The 20,655-nt window shown below is 36.9% G+C and overlaps 1 protein-coding gene across 3 annotated transcripts in view; it reads right to left on the bottom strand.

The window, feature by feature from the left end:
* Positions 1–981: 981 nt before the first annotated feature.
* ZFAND6 (zinc finger AN1-type containing 6) overlaps positions 982–20,655 on the bottom strand; it is a 76,216-nt gene continuing 56,542 nt past the window's right edge. For all 3 annotated transcript variants that reach the window (XM_082619583.1, XM_082619584.1, XM_082619582.1), the window contains 5 exons: positions 17,695–17,865; positions 16,358–16,466; positions 15,137–15,237; positions 4,962–5,075; positions 982–2,305 (listed from right to left, as the gene is read on the bottom strand). In XM_082619583.1, coding sequence (XP_082475709.1) covers positions 2,157–2,305; positions 4,962–5,075; positions 15,137–15,237; positions 16,358–16,466; positions 17,695–17,848 — 627 coding nt within the window. In that variant the 5' untranslated portion in view covers positions 17,849–17,865 and the 3' untranslated portion in view covers positions 982–2,156. The remainder of the gene's footprint in view (positions 2,306–4,961; positions 5,076–15,136; positions 15,238–16,357; positions 16,467–17,694; positions 17,866–20,655) is intronic.

The following is a 20,655-nucleotide window of genomic DNA, read 5'->3' as shown; positions in this document are numbered from 1 at the left end:
ACTTGGTGGGATTTTTGATAGGAATTGCTTTGAATCTATAGGTCTATTTGGGTACAAATGACATCTTCATGATATTGTCTGCCTAGCTATGAACATGTCTATTTTTTGAGGTCTTAGTTATCTCTTAATAATGTTTATTTATTTTTTAAATTTCTTTTGCGGTACGCGGGCCTCTCACTGTTGTGGCCTCTCCCGTTGTGGAGCACAGGCTCCGGACGCGCAGGCTCAGCGGCCATGGCTCACGGGTCCAGCCGCTCCGCGGCATGTGGGATCTTCCCGGATCGGGGCACGAACCCGTGTCCCCTGCACCAGCAGGCGGACTTTCAACCACTGCGCCACCAGGGAAGCCCAAGAATTTTTTCTTAAAGAGGCCTCCAACATAACATTGTTAATTTCCTAGGTACTTGGTATTGTAAAAGATGTCCTCCAGTTTTCTAGTTGTTTCTGCTATAAAGAGATGCAACTGCCTTCTGAAAATTAATGTTACACCTACCACCTAACAAAACCCTGTATTTCTGGTACTTTCTCTTTAGATTTATTTGGGCTTTCTAAAAAAACAAACATGTAATGTACAAATAATGAGTTTACTACTTTCTATTTCTTATAAAATTGGCTAGGATTTCTGACACAATTTTGAATATAAGCACTGATAGTGGAAAACCAGCCCTTTGTTTCTGACTTTAAAGGGAAATGAATTTTCCTCTTTTTGGAAGATGCTTGTCTTTTGTTTATTTGGTTTTACATAGAAACTATCACCTTAAGGAAATTCCTTTTTAGTCCTAATTTATCAAGGGTTTTTATCATGAATGGGTATTAAATTCTAATAAATACTTTAACTGGATCTATTGAGATAGTCATAATGGTTTTCTCTCATTTACAGATTTCAATGCTAAGCCATCATTACATATGACATATGAAGGTAGAATATACATACTATGATAGAGTATACAAGTAGTAAGCAAACAAATGTAAACATAGACATTTGTATTGTAAAATACTATTTTAATCTGTTTTACATAATATTTCAAGTTTTAAAAAGGTTGGCGGCCAGGTAAGTTTGAAACCACAGGACAAATGGTCTTTCTACTTCACAATTCTCCAACTGCCGTGTTTGAGTTATGCTGTTTCTGTTTCTCTAATCCTACCAAAACGAAGCTTCTACTGGATGCTAATTCAGTGTGACAGAGTTCAGAACAGAGAATCAGACAAGAGCTAGAAAATATGACATGTTCGACTCACAGGAATGTAAGATCACAGTTTGTCATCCTAAGATTACTCACAAACAGATGTGAGTTCATCTCACAAAATTAAGTGAAGTAGAAAACTGAAGGACCAGAAGCCAAAATGAACTACCAGAAAGAATAAGAGAAAAAGTAATACAAGGGAACATTATGGTTTTCCTTTTTATTTAATCAAAGACTGGTAGATAAACATAAATACAGCACAATTACTTCAGATCATTCTTCATATTGTATACACACAGACCAATGAACGTAATCTGAAAGAAACCTGCAGTCAGCAATGAAATGCATACAGCTTTTCCTTCCCTTGCTCAAAAAAATTTAAAAACACACAAACTTAGAATCTCATCAGCACACACTCTCCTGTGACAAATGATTCAGACATAAATAGTGGGTGCAAAGAAACTATATGCTAACATATGTATAACCTTTGTTAATGAAAAACAGAAGCAGCCATAATGATTAAGATACATTCAGTTACTGATAACTAGTTGTGCCCTAAAGGGCATTTATCAAAAGAGAAATCGTGCTGCAGAGAAAAGCTATATATACATACACAATGAGAAAATAAACTGCAAGATTAACGCATGCATGTTTAATACTGGAAAAATCACAGCCCTCCAACATTTCTCCACGTTTGTTATAAAAGCCCTCTGCACTCAACTAAAATTAAAATGATCTTAAAAGGATAATACTTGTAAAGTTTACTTAAGTCTTTTCAGCCACAGAAACTGCAATGTAAATAAATGTTCGGAGTCATTTTCAAAACAAAAACAAAAATCTATTCTTCTGATGACATGCATGATTAAAAGGTCTATGCAAGATACATTGCTCTACATTCCCAATGACTAGGAAAAAAAAACTCAAGTCAATTTTTAGTTTGCAGATGGTCGAAGGATTTTTTATTCCAGGAGTTCAAATCTTCTGGATCTTTTCACCAACAACTACTGGATTTTCTTTTCTGATTTTCTCAGCAGCATCAGCTTTGTAATTGTAAGAGCAATTGTGTACATCTGAGTAACGGTGTACACCACAGTAAACATTTCCACACCGACATTCAAACCCTGAAAATGGATTAATACACATACGTGAGTTGAATGGAAGGTCTAAAAATATTAAACTCTCTAGCATAATTCATGTTAAAAAGATCATATATTTAGGGCAGCAATCTGAAGAATCATTCCAAACAAGCAGTTTCACAACCTAGTAACATTCTCAAAATCCATAGCTGATAGCTTCATTTCTTTTTCCTACCTACAAATACAAATACAGGTTTGTATCAGCAGACCAAGTCATAACCACTTCTCTGAGCTCAAGTTTTCACCTGTGACACAACTGCTTCCTATCAAAAACAGGGTTGCTAAATTGAAAATGTGAAACACTCCTCAAATACTACAATGTGAAAAAATAAGCATACTGTCAGAAGGCAATCTTAAGATTTAATTAAGGAAGATGAAATGAAACTTTTGACAGAACTGTTAACAAATAGCATTGTATTAGCTTTCCTTGGCTAACCTCCAATGGCGAGGTGAACTGTAATCTGGCTGAGTGATTTAGAGCATGAGATGTAGTTACGGTTGCCTACTGAATCTATTTACTAACACAGGCAAATTACTTAGCCTCTCTGAACCTTATCTTCTGCATCTCTAACTTTGGAATCACTTACAGTAAGAATTGAATGAGGAAGTATTAAGTGCCTAACATATAGTAAACATGCAATAAATGCTACTGATTTTAGGGAAATGCCCCAAGAATTGAAGCCAAAATGGAGAAATAAGCAGTGTGGATAGTCTTTAAAATAAAACCAGTCCTGCACCCCCAAATTAGGATTTTATGGTATGATGGAATTACTGGAAATGGAAGATAGGAATCAATATTTTAAACATTGACATTTGATGTAAACTTCCTTTACCAAATTTTTTAAACTTCAAAAAGATACTCTGTAACTTCATAATTTTCTTTTATTTTTAAAATTTTATTATTATTTTTTTGGCTGCACCACATGGCTTGTGGGATCTTAGTTCCCCGACAAGGGACTGAACCTGGGCCCTCAACAGTGAAAGCGTGGAGTCTTAACGACTGGACCGCCAAGGAATTCCCCTATAATTTCATAATAATGAATGAAAAATGGAGCCAAGAATAATACTAGACTGACAAGACAGAAATTACTAAGTCGCAGCCTTCTTTCTAATCATGAAGTCCAAGTTTCTGAGGTTTAGAAAGACAGTATTTGATGCTAAATATGTACACTTTAAAAGGCCTTACTTGTTCACGTCTGTACTCTTTAAATAAATACATTTGCCAAGGCATGGGCCAGTCTTAAACATCTCTGATATCAGACTGTAAATCTCCTTTCCTCTTTATCTACACCTTAGCCAGATAAACCTTCCTAAAGCATAATTTACTCAAAATCTTATCTCGGGCTTCCCTGGTGGCACAGTGGTTAAGAATCCGCCTGTCAATGCAGGGGACATGGGTTCGCGCCCTGGTCCAGGAAGATCCCACACGCTGCAGAGCAACTAAGCCCATGCACCACAACTACTGAGTCCATGTGCCACAACTACTGAAGTTCGCGCACCTAGAGCCCGTGCTCTGCAAAAGAGAAGCCACCACAATGAGAAGCTCATGCACTGCAATGAAGAGTAGCCCCGGCTCGCTGTTACTAGAGAAAGCCCACGCACAGCAACAAAGACCCAACGCAGCCAAAAATAAATTAAAAACAAAACAAAACAAAACAAAACTTATCTCCTCTTAAGCCAATTTCTTAGGCAGAGTATTCAGCACAATGCCTGGCACATAGTAAACAATAAATGGTAACTATTTATAGCTGCAACTGTTCCCCATCAATTAACCACAGTACACATCATTAGCCTTCTCTCTATGGTGGTATCTAACCCCCTTCTTCACATATTTTGCGCTACAATCCCCTTTTATGGTCCCCTAAACATGCCCTATCCTTTCTGTGAGCTTTCGTTCAAGGTATTTTTTTTTTTTTTTTTTGCCTGAAATGCCCCCATTTCCATCAGTTATTAACTCCCACTCATCTTTCCAGACCCAGCTGAAACAGTCTACCTTCAGGACTTTGATGGGCCTCTACTCCTCTTCTTTTATATAAATTACTCACACCCATCCCTGAATTCCCAAAGAAATCTACTTGACTGCACTTAAATGTACTCTCTTTGCCAAATATCCAAGTAATATTTCAAACATTTTCTTCTCCCTCTCTTAATAACAATCCCAGCTAACAGAGCTCTGTTACAGTAGTCAACATGTACTGATTACTTACTGTGTGGCAGCACGTGGCTATCATCTTACATATATGAGCTCTCTGAAACCTCATGACAACCTGTGACTAGCCACTTTACATAGAGAAAGTACTTCACAGCTCACCAAGGACTTAAATATTCCCTCTCACACAACAAATTCGGCTCTCTGAAGGCAGGAGCCACATCTTTGCCCTTTCACAGCACCTGGCGCACTGACCTTACCTGTCTAATATTCTCAAACTCAGCTGAAACGAATTTTTAAAAGAAAAGTTATTCATTTCACTATTAGGTATGTAATTAAAGCTACTTTTATTTAAGAAAATTCAGAAGGTGAAGCATATCCATTATTAACTCATATGGGAACAGAAACAATCTTAATTGAAGCCATTAATAGTAAGTCATGCATCATCATAAATAAAATCTTAATTTTAAACCATGTGATTTAGGCCCTTACCAGTAAGTCCCACTTTCTTCCTGCACATGAAACAGCGATTCTTTTTTTGTTTTGGTTTTTCAAGAGACTTGCTTTGCTCTTCAGATGGTTGCTGTGCCGTTTCTGATACTGAAGCTGATAAAAATAGGAAGGTGGTAAAATTTAATTATTCAATGAGATTTTGAAATTTGGGTGGTGGTTACCCCTCACCCCACCCCCACTGATCTGTTTATTCAGAGGATAACTGAGTAATTTATTTATTTACTAGCATGGAAAGATGCTCACATTAAGTTACAAAGTAGTTTATATAATATGACCCCCTTTTGGTGAAATGCATCTATGTATGTTAAGTATGCATGTATGTATACACACATGGAGAAAATCTAGACTATACACTGGCATGTTAACAAGTGACTCTAAAAGCACTTTATTTTCTAAAATTTCTAATAATTATGTATTTGACCAATAAAAGACATACAACACACAAATACTACTTGGGTATTCTAAGGGAGTGTGTAAGAAAATGGTCACATGCAAACTTCTAAATATTGTTGAGCTCAGAACTATGTAGATTTCAAAGAGAATAAGGGGAAAAAGCCTGAAACCAAGATTTAGTGGAATACTAAGTATGTTCAAAATTCTCAGAATGTTTCATATAAAACCTTTAAAATATTGAGAATAAGATAAATTGATTAAAATGTTATAATTAAGATAATAAATTGATTTAAGTGTTGAAGCCAAGGCCAGCTGCACCAAAATTCAGGTCTAATTATTGCCCCCTAAATCCTAACTAATGTGACCCCCGCCACTCCCTCTCACTAACTACCCTGGCCCTCCCAAATGCTGTTACTAGAGTTAGAATCTATCAGGTGACCTAGCAGACATGGTATCTTGTTATAAAACAGTCAGTGACTTGCCAGGGATCAAGGATTTAATCTCTCCAATTTTATCACCAACCAGTCCTCCTTCTTCAGTAATCTACCACTTAACCAATCTATGGGACTATGCCAGGTACCTTTGCTGTGTACAACCAATTCAAAAGGACTTCCTTTCTCTCATTTCACCTAGGTCAATTGCCCTTTAAAGCCTCCAGGAAACCCTGTCTCAGTTCTCTTGCAATGTTTCATTCTGATTACCCTTAATTCCCTTAAGTACTCTCTACCAAATTCTGGGCACTTCACATGAGCCCCCTCTTCCATCCATGCTTCACACATTGCATCCAAATCATCTGCCTTACATGAGAATCTAATGATGTGCCCTCCAATGTTTAAAATTCTTTGACGACTCCCCACAAACCCCCGGGATAAATAAAGCCCAGAGGTCCTTCAGGATTTTTCTCATCCTTCTTTTCTAGCCTTGTCTCTCCCCATTCCTCAACAATACGCCATGCTTCAGGCATACTGAAGTATTTGCAGTTTCCCTAAACATACTAAATTCTCTCTTACCTCTGGGCTTTTTGTAAAAGTTGCCTTTTCTATGTGGAACACTTTTCCTATGCCCCTCTTGTCCCTCTCCTCCTTACCTGGCTAACTCCAATGTGTCTTTTTTGTTTAAGCTTATATTATCAGCTCTTACTCCATTCCCTCTCCCACAACTTAGACTAGGAAACCCTACTATGCCCGGTAGCACTTTCTGTACTATTACATTATAAATGCCTATTTGACTTTAACCTGCCCTTAACCTTTCAGGGCAGGAACCTGTCATTTTCATCCCTGTTACCAGTGCCTCTACTACACAGCAGGCATTCAATAAATATCTGTTGAACTGAATTAGTATTGAGTTATTTACCTATGGTATTTATGTGCTCCATTTCCCCAACTACACTGTAAGCCTGCTGAGAAGGATAGCATCCTATTCCCTCTTTGAATTTCCAGCACCTATCACAGTGAACTACACAGTAGATGCTCAAACATTTGAGGTAATGGATTCTAACCTGCTTATGTTAACACATTATCTCATATTTTAACAAAATATGACAAAAGGCAAAACACCACAAACTAACAAATAAATATGCATGAATGAAGAACTCTATAACATGATTATTCCACCTGGACATTCTAAAGCTAGATGGGAGACAGTGCTACCAATATCTACATTTTTTTTTGAAACAAAATGTGGATACATAAAGCCTTTTATTTTTAATAAGTATATGCCCCTAGAATATAAGCTCCATGAGGGCAGGGGCTGAATGTCTCACTTGCTGCTTTATCCCCAGCTCCTAGAACAGTATCAGATAAGGTTTGGCTGTGTGTAAAGAGCTCAAAAATAGTTAACTTGCAATCAGAAAAGAATCTATTCTATTTATTACCTTTGAAATCTATAAGGCATACCTATTCTCCCAAGCAAGTCTGATATTCAAATATACTAATATAAATAATGCTTTACTGGCAGAAACAACACCACTATCCCACAAGATTACATATTTAACAAAACCAATTTAACTACTGAGACACAAACTTTGGTATCTGGAAATGGAGAATAGTGAAAATACATTTATCTGCTATGGATACAAACGCTACTGCATACCTCAACAGAGACATTTCGCAGTATTAACCCTAAAGATCTGTCAAAGCAAATGGTTTCTCTTTAACTGAGGTAACTGCATAACCTTTGAAGTGAAGGATCAGGGGGCACGCTAAAAGCTTATAAACTAGGGTTCAAATTTGAGGCTGACCAATGTCCACTATATCCTCATCAGACTAAGGTAACCTTAGCTTACCTGCAGTTATTGGCTGGTACCTGAATTTAAACATTTACCAAATGAATTCATGGGCAAGATGATAACAGTATTCTGTAAAAGTCTAAGATTCTTAGAAATTACTCCTGTTTCCCCAATTTTCATGTGAGATTTAAGATCAAGGCAAACCATAATTATCAAACTCTAAGTTACATAAAAGGAAACAATCTTTTAAAACGGCCATACTAAATAAATAAATAAATAAATAAGCAAGCAAGTAAGCAAGCAAACAAGCCATACAGTAGACTAAGGGCCAAAGGGCCATACTCTTATTGAACCTGAAGCCAAAATAAGGACAGTTTCCCCAGAACTAGGCAGTTTTTCATATTCTGAATTGAGAATTGTAAACAGAGAATACCCACTTTTTAATGATTAAGAATAGGTGGCTGCCTGTGTTGCATCCACTGGTCCTAAAGGGCTATTTGGGAGGCCTATGCAATGGCATAAAGGCTGAGAGATAAACTGTACAGCACTTGCTAATAATTTTTAATGGTAACCTCAACTAGACAAAGCCTTCTGGCCACTACTTTAAAGATACTTCAAAAAGCACCAGGCAGGTAAAATTAGTTTAACGACCCACATGGAGGACCACATTCAAGAGGAACAAGGTCCCCTGCTCTGCGTCCTGTGGAAGGAGGGAAGGAAGGAAGGAAGGGAGGGAGGGAGGGAGGGAAGAAAAGAAAGAAAAGAAAGAAAAAAGTACACAAATATAACAATGAGTACATAAAACTATTTAGCACTACCTGTTTGGGGGCATAGTCAAGACACATGGTGAAAAATAAAACTGAACGTAAGATGACATTAATACATAATCCCCGAACATTATCTTACAGTAGATACAATATCTATGTAATATAACATATATCCCTTACATATATGGACATGTTATATATATATAACATATATCCATATATATAACTTGTCATGACAAGTCTCATTCAAGGATTACACTAAGCATTCTGAGGGTGGGGACTATTTCTATTCACCACTGTATACCCAGTGCTTACACAGAGCGGTTGCTCAACAGATATTTAGTGAATAAATGTACACTTTTACAATGACCCATTAGGATAAAGTTCATTTCCCTTCTCTGGACTTCACTTCCTTACCTGCAAAATAAGGGGGAGGACAAAATGATCTTTATGTTATTCTTAGCTCAAAAATCCATTACAAGACTTCCCTGGCAGCGCAGTGATTAAGAATCCGCCTGCCAATGCAGGGGACACGGGTTCGAGCCCTGGTCCGGGAAGATCCCGTATGCCGTGGAGCAACTAAGCCCCTGCGCCACAACTATTGAGCCTGTGCTCTAGAGCCCGTGAGCCACAACTACTGAGCCCATGTGCCACAACTACTGAAGCCCGTGCGCCTAGAGCCCATGCTCTGCGACAAGGGAAGCCACTGCAATGAGAAGCCCGCGCACTGCAACAAAGAGTAGCCCCCGCTCACCGCAACTAGAGGAAGCCCTCGCACAGCAACGAAGACCAACACAGAAAAAAAAAATCCATTACAAAATGAAAAAATTTTTTAATAGTCAAGAGAAAAATTAGCCTGCATAGCGGGCTAATAGGATCCAAAAAAAATAGGGTCCAAAAAAAATAATGAGAATCATATATTTAATTTTATATTTTCTAGCAGGTATGTTAAAAAGTAGAAACAGATAAAACTAATTTATGTTATCATTTAAATACGAAATCAATATGAAAAGTATTAATAGAATATTTCACTGTCTTTTTTGCTACTAAGTCTTCAAAAGCACTGTATATGTTACCACTAGAGTGTAACTAGCAAATAAATATGCACCAAATATCTAACTTCGGACTAGCCACATTTCAAGTGATCACATGAGGCTGGTGGCCACCATCCTGAAGAGAGCAGCCCTGTAAATGAGATCAGTTTCTAATAGCAGCTATTTGGAGGCAAAATACTGTTAAATTAATCCTTAAAATACAACTTTGTGTCATCTTATAACAAACAAAAAGAAGCAACCAACCTTCAAAATGGCTCTCTTCCCTTATCATGGATTAGAACCCAATACCTTAGAGATTTTCCATGACCTGATTCTAGACAATCTTTCCAACTTTAGTTCCAACACATACTTGTCGGAACTGGCCACTCTAGCAACTGTTGTTCTACCTCCCAAATTTCGTGTTTTCCTACCAGTATGCTTTTGCTTTTACAAACTCTTCTCCAGCAAAAAAGCCCTCTTCATGGTGCCTATCTTTCACAAAAATGCAGTCATACAATACGCTGGCCTGTTGTACCTGGCTTCTTTTATTTAGTATATTTTCAAAGTTCATCCACGTTGCAGCACGTATCAGAACGTCATTCCTTTTTATGGCCGAATACTATTCCAGTGTATGAATATACCACTTCTTGTTTATCCAGTCATCTGTTGACAGCCATATGGGTTCTTTCCGTGTTTTGTTAATTATGAATAATGCTGCTATGAATATTCTTATATAAGTTTTTGTGTGAACAATTTTTTCAATCTCTTGGGAATTAGGAATGGAATTTCTCGGTCATATAGTTAATTCTATTTAACTTTGAGTTAACTTTTTTAACTGTCAAACTGTTTCCCAAAGTGGCTGCACCATTTTACATTCCCAACAGTAATGAATGAGGGTTCCAATCTCTCCACATCCTTAACACTTTGGGCATTTTTGTATCTTCTTTGGAGAAATGCCTATTCAAACCCTGTGCCCTTTTAAAAATTGGGTTGTCTTTATTGTAGAATTATATTTCTTTATATGTTCTAATCAGATATACAATCTGCAAAGTTTTTCCCTGTGTTGTCTTTTCACTCTTTATAGTCCTTTGAAGCAAAAACGTTTTTAATTTTGATGTAGTTCAATGTGTCTATTTTTTCTTTGCTTGTGCTGTAGGTGTCATGTCTAAAGAAACCTAATCCAAGGTCATGAAGATTTATGCCTGTTTTCTCTTACAAGTTTTATAGTTCTAGCTCTTAAATATTGGTCTTTGATGTATTTTGTGTAAATTTTTGTGTATGGTGTGAGGCAGGAATCCAACTTTGTTTAAATGGCCCAGCATCATATGTTTTTTCCCTATGGAATGATCTTGGCACCACCTTGTTGGAAAATCAATTGCCTGTAAATGTGAGAATGCTATTTCTGGACTCTCAATTCTATTCCATTGATCTATATGACTATCCTCATACTAGTACCATGTAGTCTTGATTATTGTAGCCTGTATTAAGTTTTTAAATTGGGAATTGTTAGTCCTCCAACTTTGTCCAGATTGTACTGGCTATTATCACCCACTCTTTAAAAATCCATCTCTGACTTTTAATCCATACAAATTTCTGATTTTTAGTTGAAAGGGACTATTCCCCTCTGATTGTTCTGAACCACTGATCTGACAATTCAACTTGGTATGAAGAAAGGAACCCTCAGAGCTGAAAAGACTATGAGAATTCTAATTTACTCTGCCACTCAGTGCAGAGATCCCCTCTACTTTGTTCCTGACAGTAAGTCAGCTCTCTGAAAACACTTCTGTGATGGAGAGCTCACCACCTTAGTCATGATTACATTCTACTGCTGGAAAGCTTCAATATTCTCTTATGCTAAGCCTCCCAAAACACTGGTATTATACAGAATAAGAATGCCCTCTGTAGTTATTAACAAATCACATTTCATCTTATTTCACTGACTTCTAATAACTTCTAAGGTGGACATGGTTATTATTCTCCTTCAAAGTAATTAAAATAAGGTTCAGAGAAGAGGAGGTGTCAAGACATGAGAACAGAACTTCTGAATCCAAATTCCATATTCTTTTTACTCTGCTCCAGTATCTGAGGGACTGAGAGGTTAACTGAAGTTAAGCATATTGTTCTAATAGAAATGAAGTATGATAGTTTAGAGTGCACAAAGACACTTAAAAGTTTTTGTTTTTAAAAAGCTAAGCTGGGACTTCCCTGGTGGTCCAGTGGTTAAGAATCCGCCTGCCAATGTAGGGGACATGGGTTCGAGCCCTGGTCTGGGAAGATCCCACATGCCGAGGAGCAACTAAGCCCGTGCTCCAAAACTACTGAGCCCACGCTTTACAGCCTGCAAGCCACAACTACTGAGCCCACACACCACAACTACCGAAGCCTGTGTGCTCTAGGGCCTGCATGCCACAACTACTAAAGCCTGTGCACCTAGAGCCCGTGCTCCGCAAGAGAAGCCACCGCAATGAGAAGCCCGCGCACCACAACGAAGAGTAGCCCCACTCACGGCAACTAGAGAAAGCCCGTGTGCAGCAACAAAGACCTAACGCAGCCAAAAAAAAAAAAAAAACCTTAAAAAAATTTTTTTTTAATACAAAGCTAAGCTTTCATAAACTGGAAATCTGTCATTCCTAACTGATACTGTGTAAGTGAGGTACTGTTGTTTATTAAGTTAAAAGGCATAATTAAACGAGAAAGATGCAGTAATATGGTAAATTCTCAGGTAAACATGAAAAAAATTCTTCAGAGCTTCTCCGTTAAAAAGTAGAAAAATTATTCAGAGCCGTGAGGACAAAATGGAAGCAGTACCACCCACCTGGTGGCAACTTACCTAATTATAAGCAGAATACCTACAGAGAAAAAAAGCTGTTTCAAGGACACTATTCTGAAAACTCCAACAATGTTAGGAAATTCTGGCTTAGGCACACAGATGCTACTCTTGTACCCTCTTCCACCTGGGATGATCTTCCTATCTAAAAAAATTTCCCTTGAGGAATACAAGTGCAATAATAAGGAAGAAAACAGATACCTGGGTAGGTCACCAAACCAGTTGATCCTACCCTGGGAACTGAGGGAGGGCTGGATATGGCAACAGAAACACACACAAGGACATCCTAGTCCAGGAAGCACAACTGTCTAGTGGAAAGAATAATGGCCTAGAGTCAGGTGCCTAGGTTCCAGTTACAGCTCAAATGACCACAGGACTTAAGTCAAAGGCTTCTTCTCTTTTCGTCCATCTATTAAGTAGATGGAAAAAATATTCTCTGCATTTGTTCCTATCAAATAGGGAACTCACAAGTTCATTATGTGTTATCAGTGTATGTGTATATATATGTATATATATACATATATTCGTGTGCATGTTTATAATAAGACGTTTTAAATTCAACAGTATAAGATATTTTTAAAAAACTAGGCTGTTAAGAGATTTTACCCATTGAAAACTAATCCTCTCAAACTCACATGAAACTTACATCTGATTGTTCAAAGATTCCGCTATGCTGAAATTATGAATGCTAAGTTTTTAAAAGGTACTTAAAAGTTAATACTGGTTTAACTTAAAAGTCATTGAAATTACAGTGAAAAAAGGAGTCTATACAATTTAAAACCCCTCTACAATTTCTCCTAAAATGGCATCAAGACCACCGTTTGCATTAATGTATCTATGGCTATGTGGAGAAAACTATATTGTTCTCCATACACCATAAATGTCACTTCATATTACATTAGTTCACCAACTTACAATCTTCATTTTTTGTCAAACTTGCAAAACAACTGCTATTTTATTCTTTTTCTTAAAAAATTTATTTATTTATTTATTTTATTTTTGGCTGCTTTGGGTCTTCGTTGCTGTGTGTGGGCTTTCTCTAGTTGTGGTGCGTGGGCTTCTCATTGCAGTGGCTTCTCTTGAGGAGCACGGGCTCTAGGGTGTGCAGGCTTCTGTAGTTGCAGTACATGGGCTCAGTAGTTGTGGCTCACGGGCTCTACAGTGAAGGCTCAATAGTTGTGGTACACGGGCTTAGTTGCTCTGCCGCATGTGGGATCTTCTTGGACCAGGGATTGAACCCGTGTCCCCTGCCTTGGCAGGCGGATTCTTAACCACTGCACCACCAGGGAAATGCCTGCTATTTTATTCTTAAGCAGCATATATTTTCCCACTACCAACATTCTAAAATTTGTTCGATTGTAAAACATAAATAACACCTTCATGGTTGGCAGCCTATTTTCATTCTTCCTTACTTAGCTCTCTCTCAAAATTGCTAAGCAACCCTTGCTTCTTGAAAATTCTGTTGACATCTGTGGCCTAAAACTAACCAGGATCTAGATGACTTCTTCCTCTCCCCTTTGCTGACTCATTATCCTACTTGCTCTTCTTGATTTTGCCTCTCATTTTCAACCTGTGTCAAGGACTTCCAAATCTCAGACATAATACTGATCATACATTTAAATACCTATTAACTATCTACAACCTCCAATTGAGATTTTAAGTTTTGAAATTTGACCAATTCCAATTTACTCTATCTAAAATCTTGTCTAACCATTACTTCTTTCAACGTCCCTGTTGCAAACAACCACACCATTGCCATTTCAACTGTCATACAACTGAAAGCTTTAATACCACCCCTGTCTTATTTCCCATGTCTAATGGATAACTAGATTTGGGGAATTCTTCTATTTCTGTTTTTAAAATATTCCTTATCTCTGCCTGTCCTTATATTTTCCTATTTAACTAAAAAATTATTCCCATATGGGAATATTATACTGGAATACTTATGTTGGCCAGACAGTACATTTTTCTATAGCAAAATCTACAAAGAGGCAAATTATGCCAATCATTTGTTGGGCATGAAATCAGAGGAAGGGAAATTAGCTAGCTTAACTGAATTTAAACTTCAGCTAAGATTGCCAGATATATCTGTCACCACCCTGTGAACACCATGTACAATGGAAGGTTTCACTGGGCATGGCATCTCCTCCCTTTAAATCTCGCCATAGGTAAAATGACACACAGCTCATCTTTGGACTTGTCTTTCCAGAGTATCCTTCTCAACTTTCACATTGTTTCCACACACTAACAGAATATAATTAAGCACAGATTTTTAACAGCATCCTAAATGCCTCCTCCACCATCTCTGCCCACTAAGAAAGCCTTCAAACACATTTTCAAGTCTTCCTAGATCCACTTCACTTTAATCCACATAATGTGGATATAAAGAGCATGGGCAAGAACAAGAGACACCATGCTGTAAATAAGAGTAACTGAATGTGACTGTTGTGCTGCTAGTCACACACAGGGAAAGAGGAGGTCACTGCCAGTCAAAATAATCAGTCACTTAGATAACCTGAGTCAAAAGCAAGAGATTCCTCTCCAACCAGCAGCCCCAGTTTGCTGGGAGAGGAAATAGTATTTAGGTTAAATTGGGCAAAACAGTAAAAGAGAACAGTATAATACCACCACTCATTCATTTAATTATATTTCTTAAACAAAACAGATTTTTAATTTTCTATGTTCATGCTGATGACCTAATTACATATAAGTGGGAAATGGCTCCCAACATTTCAGTCAATTAAATACCTGAGGATATAAAATATTCTGCTCATAAAGAAAACAAATGTAAAAATATGTTATCTTAGGCAGGTCATTTAAAAAACATACACATCTAAGACAGTGCCTGGCTTGTAATATTCAAATGTTAAATAAATGACAAAATATATGCTAGTTCATGTGCAAACCTTGCAGGTCTTCTGTTTCAGGTATTGCTTTATCCACAGATGTACTGTCCGCTTGGGAAGATGCTACAGATTCTGATAAAAGTGACTGATTTGATACAGGGCTAGAAAAGCAAAAATATTTAGATTTTAAAAGATGATCTCTATGCATGAATAGTAACTAAAGTGATTAATAAGAGTTCACATATGTAAGTAGATCATTAAGACAAGAATTAATCAGAGATACATTTTTTTTATAACTTAAACATAACTATAGAGCTTTGAAACCTGAGACCAATTTGGACCAGAAGTTTATTGCTTTGAAAATAAAGCAGCAGTGTATGTCCACTGTGTATGAATTCACTAAATGAAAACTAGTATGATAAAGACATAATTCAGGAACCCTAATACAAGTTGTATATGACACACTGGCATAGCAGAACTGAATATCTCCCATTATAAACTGGAAAAAGGAACTTCAGAGTAGAAACTTAATATCTGTTTCCTAACAGTAGAATAAGAATAAAACAAATATTTCTGTTTTCAGGCTTCTAAATGATGTGACCTCAAAGTTAAAAAGAAAAAATATACTACAATACAAATAGGTATCAGTACCACATCATGATATTAAACGAAGGGAACCTGTGACAAGACTGTACTTTTTGTTTGTTTGTTTGTTTGTTTGGTTTTTTTGCGGTACGTGGGCCTCTCACTGTTGTGGCCTCTCCCGTTGCGGAGCACAGGCTCCAGACGTGCAGGCTCAGCGGCCACGGCTCACGGGCCCAGCCGCTCCATGGCATGTGGGATCTTCCCGGACTGGGGCACGAACCCGTGTCCTCTGCATTGGCAGGCAGACTCTCAACCACTGCGCCACCAGGGAAGCCCAAGACTGTACTTTTTAATACAAAGCACTAGTACTTGCATAATAAGCCTATGACTAGAAGAACTGAACATGCTTCAGAAGGACTTCAAGGGTTGGTCAGGATATATTATGAAGAGAAATAAAGAAAAACCTGTCTGAAAGGAAATCTGAGACTAAAAGACAACTCCCTACTCCCACCCCAATTTAAAACCAATAAAAAGATTTTTCTGACTAGTCACTAATAATAATGAGACAGATACAATTTTATGCCAGTTAATCCTAAAGTGACTACATAGTTTTCCTTCTTAACGGAACTGATCACATGGAATATATGCTTTATTTTTCAATAGCTTTCCAATCATACTTCAGAGGCTACATCTTACCTTGGCTGCATAGATGACGATGTAGAGTCTAGCGCCGATGGAGCCTCTGGGACACTGCCATCTGTGCACTGAACTGGTAAAGACTCAGACAGACTACTGACAGAAGGTGCTGTAACAGGACCACATCTCAGGTTAGTGACTCTGTACCCTGGGCAGGCCAACACCTCATCTACAAAAATCAAGATCAGTTTTCCACGAAATATAGTATATGGATTTTGTTTTACTAGATAATATGCCGGTTCATTACTTTAGTTAAAATTTTTTCAATAGTTTTCCTATGAAAAGAATGCTGATTTTAACCAAGGAAACCATATACAAAATTAAACTACTATTTCTTAGGACTGATTATTACCCAAACCCTTTAATTCACAAATATCTTCCAAGTACTAGCGCACAAATATTTCACGTAAAAAAGAATTTTGCAGTAAGGCAAACATAAGTTCAAAATTAAAATCTGTGCTCAGGTTATGTTACTTTACCTGTTCTTTATAAGGCAGAAATATAGATGATGACTTAAAAAAACAATATTATATTCATTTTATCTTAGCCTTAAGTAAAGAAGTTTTGATTAAATGATTCTAGCTTTTGGCTTCAACACGAAGCAATGATGAGAAAGACTCTACACACAATTTTAAATGAACTAAGTAACAGCCTGCACTTTCATTCACCACAAAAACCTATACATTTAGGCATTAACCTACATGAGAACTATCCTAGATGAGTACCACTAACACTTTACTTTTGCAAAGCTTATACTCAAAATCCTCATGATCCTTCTTACACAACTACTGAAACAAAAGCCACTTCAATTCCAGGAAAATCCTTTGACATAAAAATGCATAAAGAACTCACATGAACTGGGGATGAACATCCCTTTCTCTGAGTCAAACTGTTACACCTCTCCTTCCTAATGGAGAAAGGCTTTTTCTACTGTCAGCTGTGGCTATATATAACTCACTCTTTCCTTCTACAACTGTCTTGGCTTCAAAAGTCATCCTAGATAAAAGCAGCAAGGTCCTCGTACAGCCCTCACTCCCTTACACCTTATTTTCCAAGACAGCTATATATACTTGAATGAAGTGTGCCTCTATTTTAATAAGATAATAGAATTCTCTAACACAGCAAGTAAGAAGTAGTTCTTTTCAATGGGTAAAGATACTATTCCTGTTTCCCTACCACTGATAATCACATTATGTAATGAGACATTTTCCTGATGTAAGTGTAGTAATAGAAGTAAAATGTGAAAGCAGAAAAAGGTACTGGGTACCCTGTGCTATTCAGGTGTATCTCAATTATGAATAGTGCTGTGTTTTACTTACCAGGTAAGAATTACTTACCAGGTGGGCTTATTCTACCATTACTACTATTCTGTCTTTGAAGATGTTCTTTATAACATACTGAACACATGCCATTTGTACGAGGGTTTCCATAAAATCCGCAGCCAGTGGAACAAAGCATAGGCACTTGGCTGTGATTAGTTTCTTGAGCCATGTTCCTCTGTTGCACACCTGAAATTTACACAGAATTAGCAAAGAACTCACACACTACAATCATACATTATCCAAATTTGCTTTATATAATAAAGGAAAATGCACTTATACGCTACCCTAAACCACTCTGTGCAGCTGTCTCAACACATAGGCTGAGGTAGAGACAGAAAAAAAATAAAGATCAAAAGGATACAAACTGAACTTTTATCTCCGACCCACTGTATACAAGTAGGTCTGTACTGGTTCAAAAAATGTTATGAACTAGAGAAGGGAATCTGTACTAAAGACTCCGCACCATCAGAATGTTAAGGAAAATCCTTTAAGTCTAGGTTCAGCTTGGACTCCTGGTAATGAGAAATACAGTTTGCTATGTGTTGTATTATTAACTCTTAAGCATTTAAACTTTTGCTATAAGTTCATGTTTTAACTTGCATAATGTTTTCTGTTTAAAAAGCACTGAACATAATATCAATGCTGGTGGAGATGTGGAGAAATTGGCAGAACACTGTTAAATGAGAAGCTGGGTCAATCTTTTTGGAAAGCTACGTGGCAACTCACCTCAAGAGCCTTGTAAAAGATTGCCCTTTTGAACCAATCATTCTCGTTCAATAGAATAACTAGGATATAATCAGGAGAAAATTATATATACATATGTATATACACACACACACACAAGGGATGTGTTTTACAGCATATTTATAATGCTGACAAACTTAAAATAACTTAAATATCTAACATTAGGAGAATGGATTTTTTTCGAAAGTTAAGCAGTCATTAAAAATACTTTAGAATTCTTTTTGAAGGAGGAAATTGCTGATAATGAATGAAAAAGCACAATATGAAATGTATATACAATATGTTCCCAATTAGGACCAAAAAAAGCATCTATTAACCATCAATAAGGATAAGAAAGAATATATCCAAGGATGGCAAAGTTAACTGTGATTTTTTTTTCTGATTTGTACCTTCTCTGTACTCTTAAAATCCTCTTAAATGAAGATACTACTTATGTAATTGGGAACAAAATATTTATTTATTTTTAGAGTATTTAAAATTCAAAAACTAACAGGCAGAGGAACTGTTTGGGACACACAGGCAATAATCAATTACAGCAGATGGAAGAACCCCATGTGCCATTTCTCCCATATAGCAAGTGGTTCTTTGGCATAAATAACATGAGAAGGTAATAAGAGGTTCTATCTCACTTTATTAAAAAACAAAACAAAAGCCTCCCAAATGAAATGAAGGTTCCTCCAAAATGCGTGTATGTGTATTTACAGATGAGTGTATGTTCAAAGATCATACAGGATAAGACTAAACAAAGGACACTGTTCTGCCACTGAAGTTTCCCTGAATTGATAAACATTCACTGTTTACCATTAACAGATTTTTTTTCTTCACCTAAATTATTTGAAAAGACAGTTGTAGAATGGGGGGCGGGTATTTAATGCAAATTTCAGAACCAAGAGCAATAATGCATTTGACTCTACAAAACAAAGCAGGTTTAGCATTTGACTTTAAAAAGAAAAACCTAGAACTGTTGAGAATCTTTAGACCTTTAGGCCTAGGAATATAAATAAAAGATCTTTAGGTCTAGGAATGTAATTTGGGATTTTGACAAACATCTTTTTTACTTCATGATGGCAAGTCATTTCAGAATCTAATCCTGGCTGCTCTGCTTTATATATATGCTACTTTTAAAAACCCTCCCTTTCCTGTAGTTCTGTAAATACATATACAGTGTATCAAACTAAAAAAAACCATTAACAATGTTAGGATAGAAAAGCAAGTGTCAAACATTTTGTTGATTTTGGGGGCCTATATTCATCAGGGATAGTGTGTTTGTCTGGTTTGGAATCGGGGTAATTGCTCAAGGTCATGGATGTAGCTAATAAGTGATGGAGCTGAGATTCAGTAGAAGTCCAAGCTCTAAATCAGTGGTTCTCAATGTTTGCTCCTTGGACCCCTGGGGAGGTCAAAACTGTTTTCATACTAATGCTAACTAGTTATTTGCCTTTTCCACCATGTTGACATGGGCATTTGCGGTGCAAAAGCAATGGTGGGTAAAAACCTGGAGCTTCATCAAGGAGCCAAACCATAACAGTGGCACTGGAGTAAACTACCTTGTAATTTTCATCACCACACTGTCACAATAAAATTATTAGTTTTATTAAATCTTGAGCCTGAACACACGTCTTGCTAATATTTTTTTGTGACAAACTGGGAAGTACACATAAAGCATTCCTGCTGCATATAGAAAGTATGATGACTGAAGAAAAAGCATTTGTGCAATTGTCTGAGTTACAACCTAATTGAGTCACCTTTTTCACAGAACAAGTTTTTTATTTCAAGGAACGACTGACAAACTCTGGTTATTCAGACTTGAGTATGTGGCAGATATTTTCTCAAAAATGAATGAAGTAATAAGCCTGTCACTTCAAGAAAAATAATACTATTTATTGCCGAGGACAACATTCAAATGAAAAAAAGCTTGACAAGTATCTCCAATTTTTAGAGAGTCTTTGATAAGGTCAGTGGTTATATTAATGACATGTGAGTAGTTGGTACTATTATCAACATTTGGAAGGTCTGCATAAGTCAGTAAACCAATATTTCCTAAGTGACCAATGTATGATAGTACAAAATTATTCATGAACAAAAGATTTATTCAAAGTGAAAGAACACTGGATTTTAGAGTAACAGACAAAAGGTTTTTATATAGTATGAGATCCTACACTGCAACTATCCCTCTAAGAAACTACAAATTGTTACATTTTGGTGTAATATCGAAGAAGAGAAACCTCTATT

The sequence above is a fragment of the Mesoplodon mirus genome (genome assembly GCF_964341445.2).
Source record: "Mesoplodon mirus genome assembly, chromosome: 4".
Classification (NCBI taxonomy): Eukaryota; Metazoa; Chordata; class Mammalia; order Artiodactyla; family Ziphiidae; genus Mesoplodon; species Mesoplodon mirus.
Note: the sequence above shows the minus strand (reverse complement) of the source record. Positions and strands in the feature narration are given on the sequence as shown.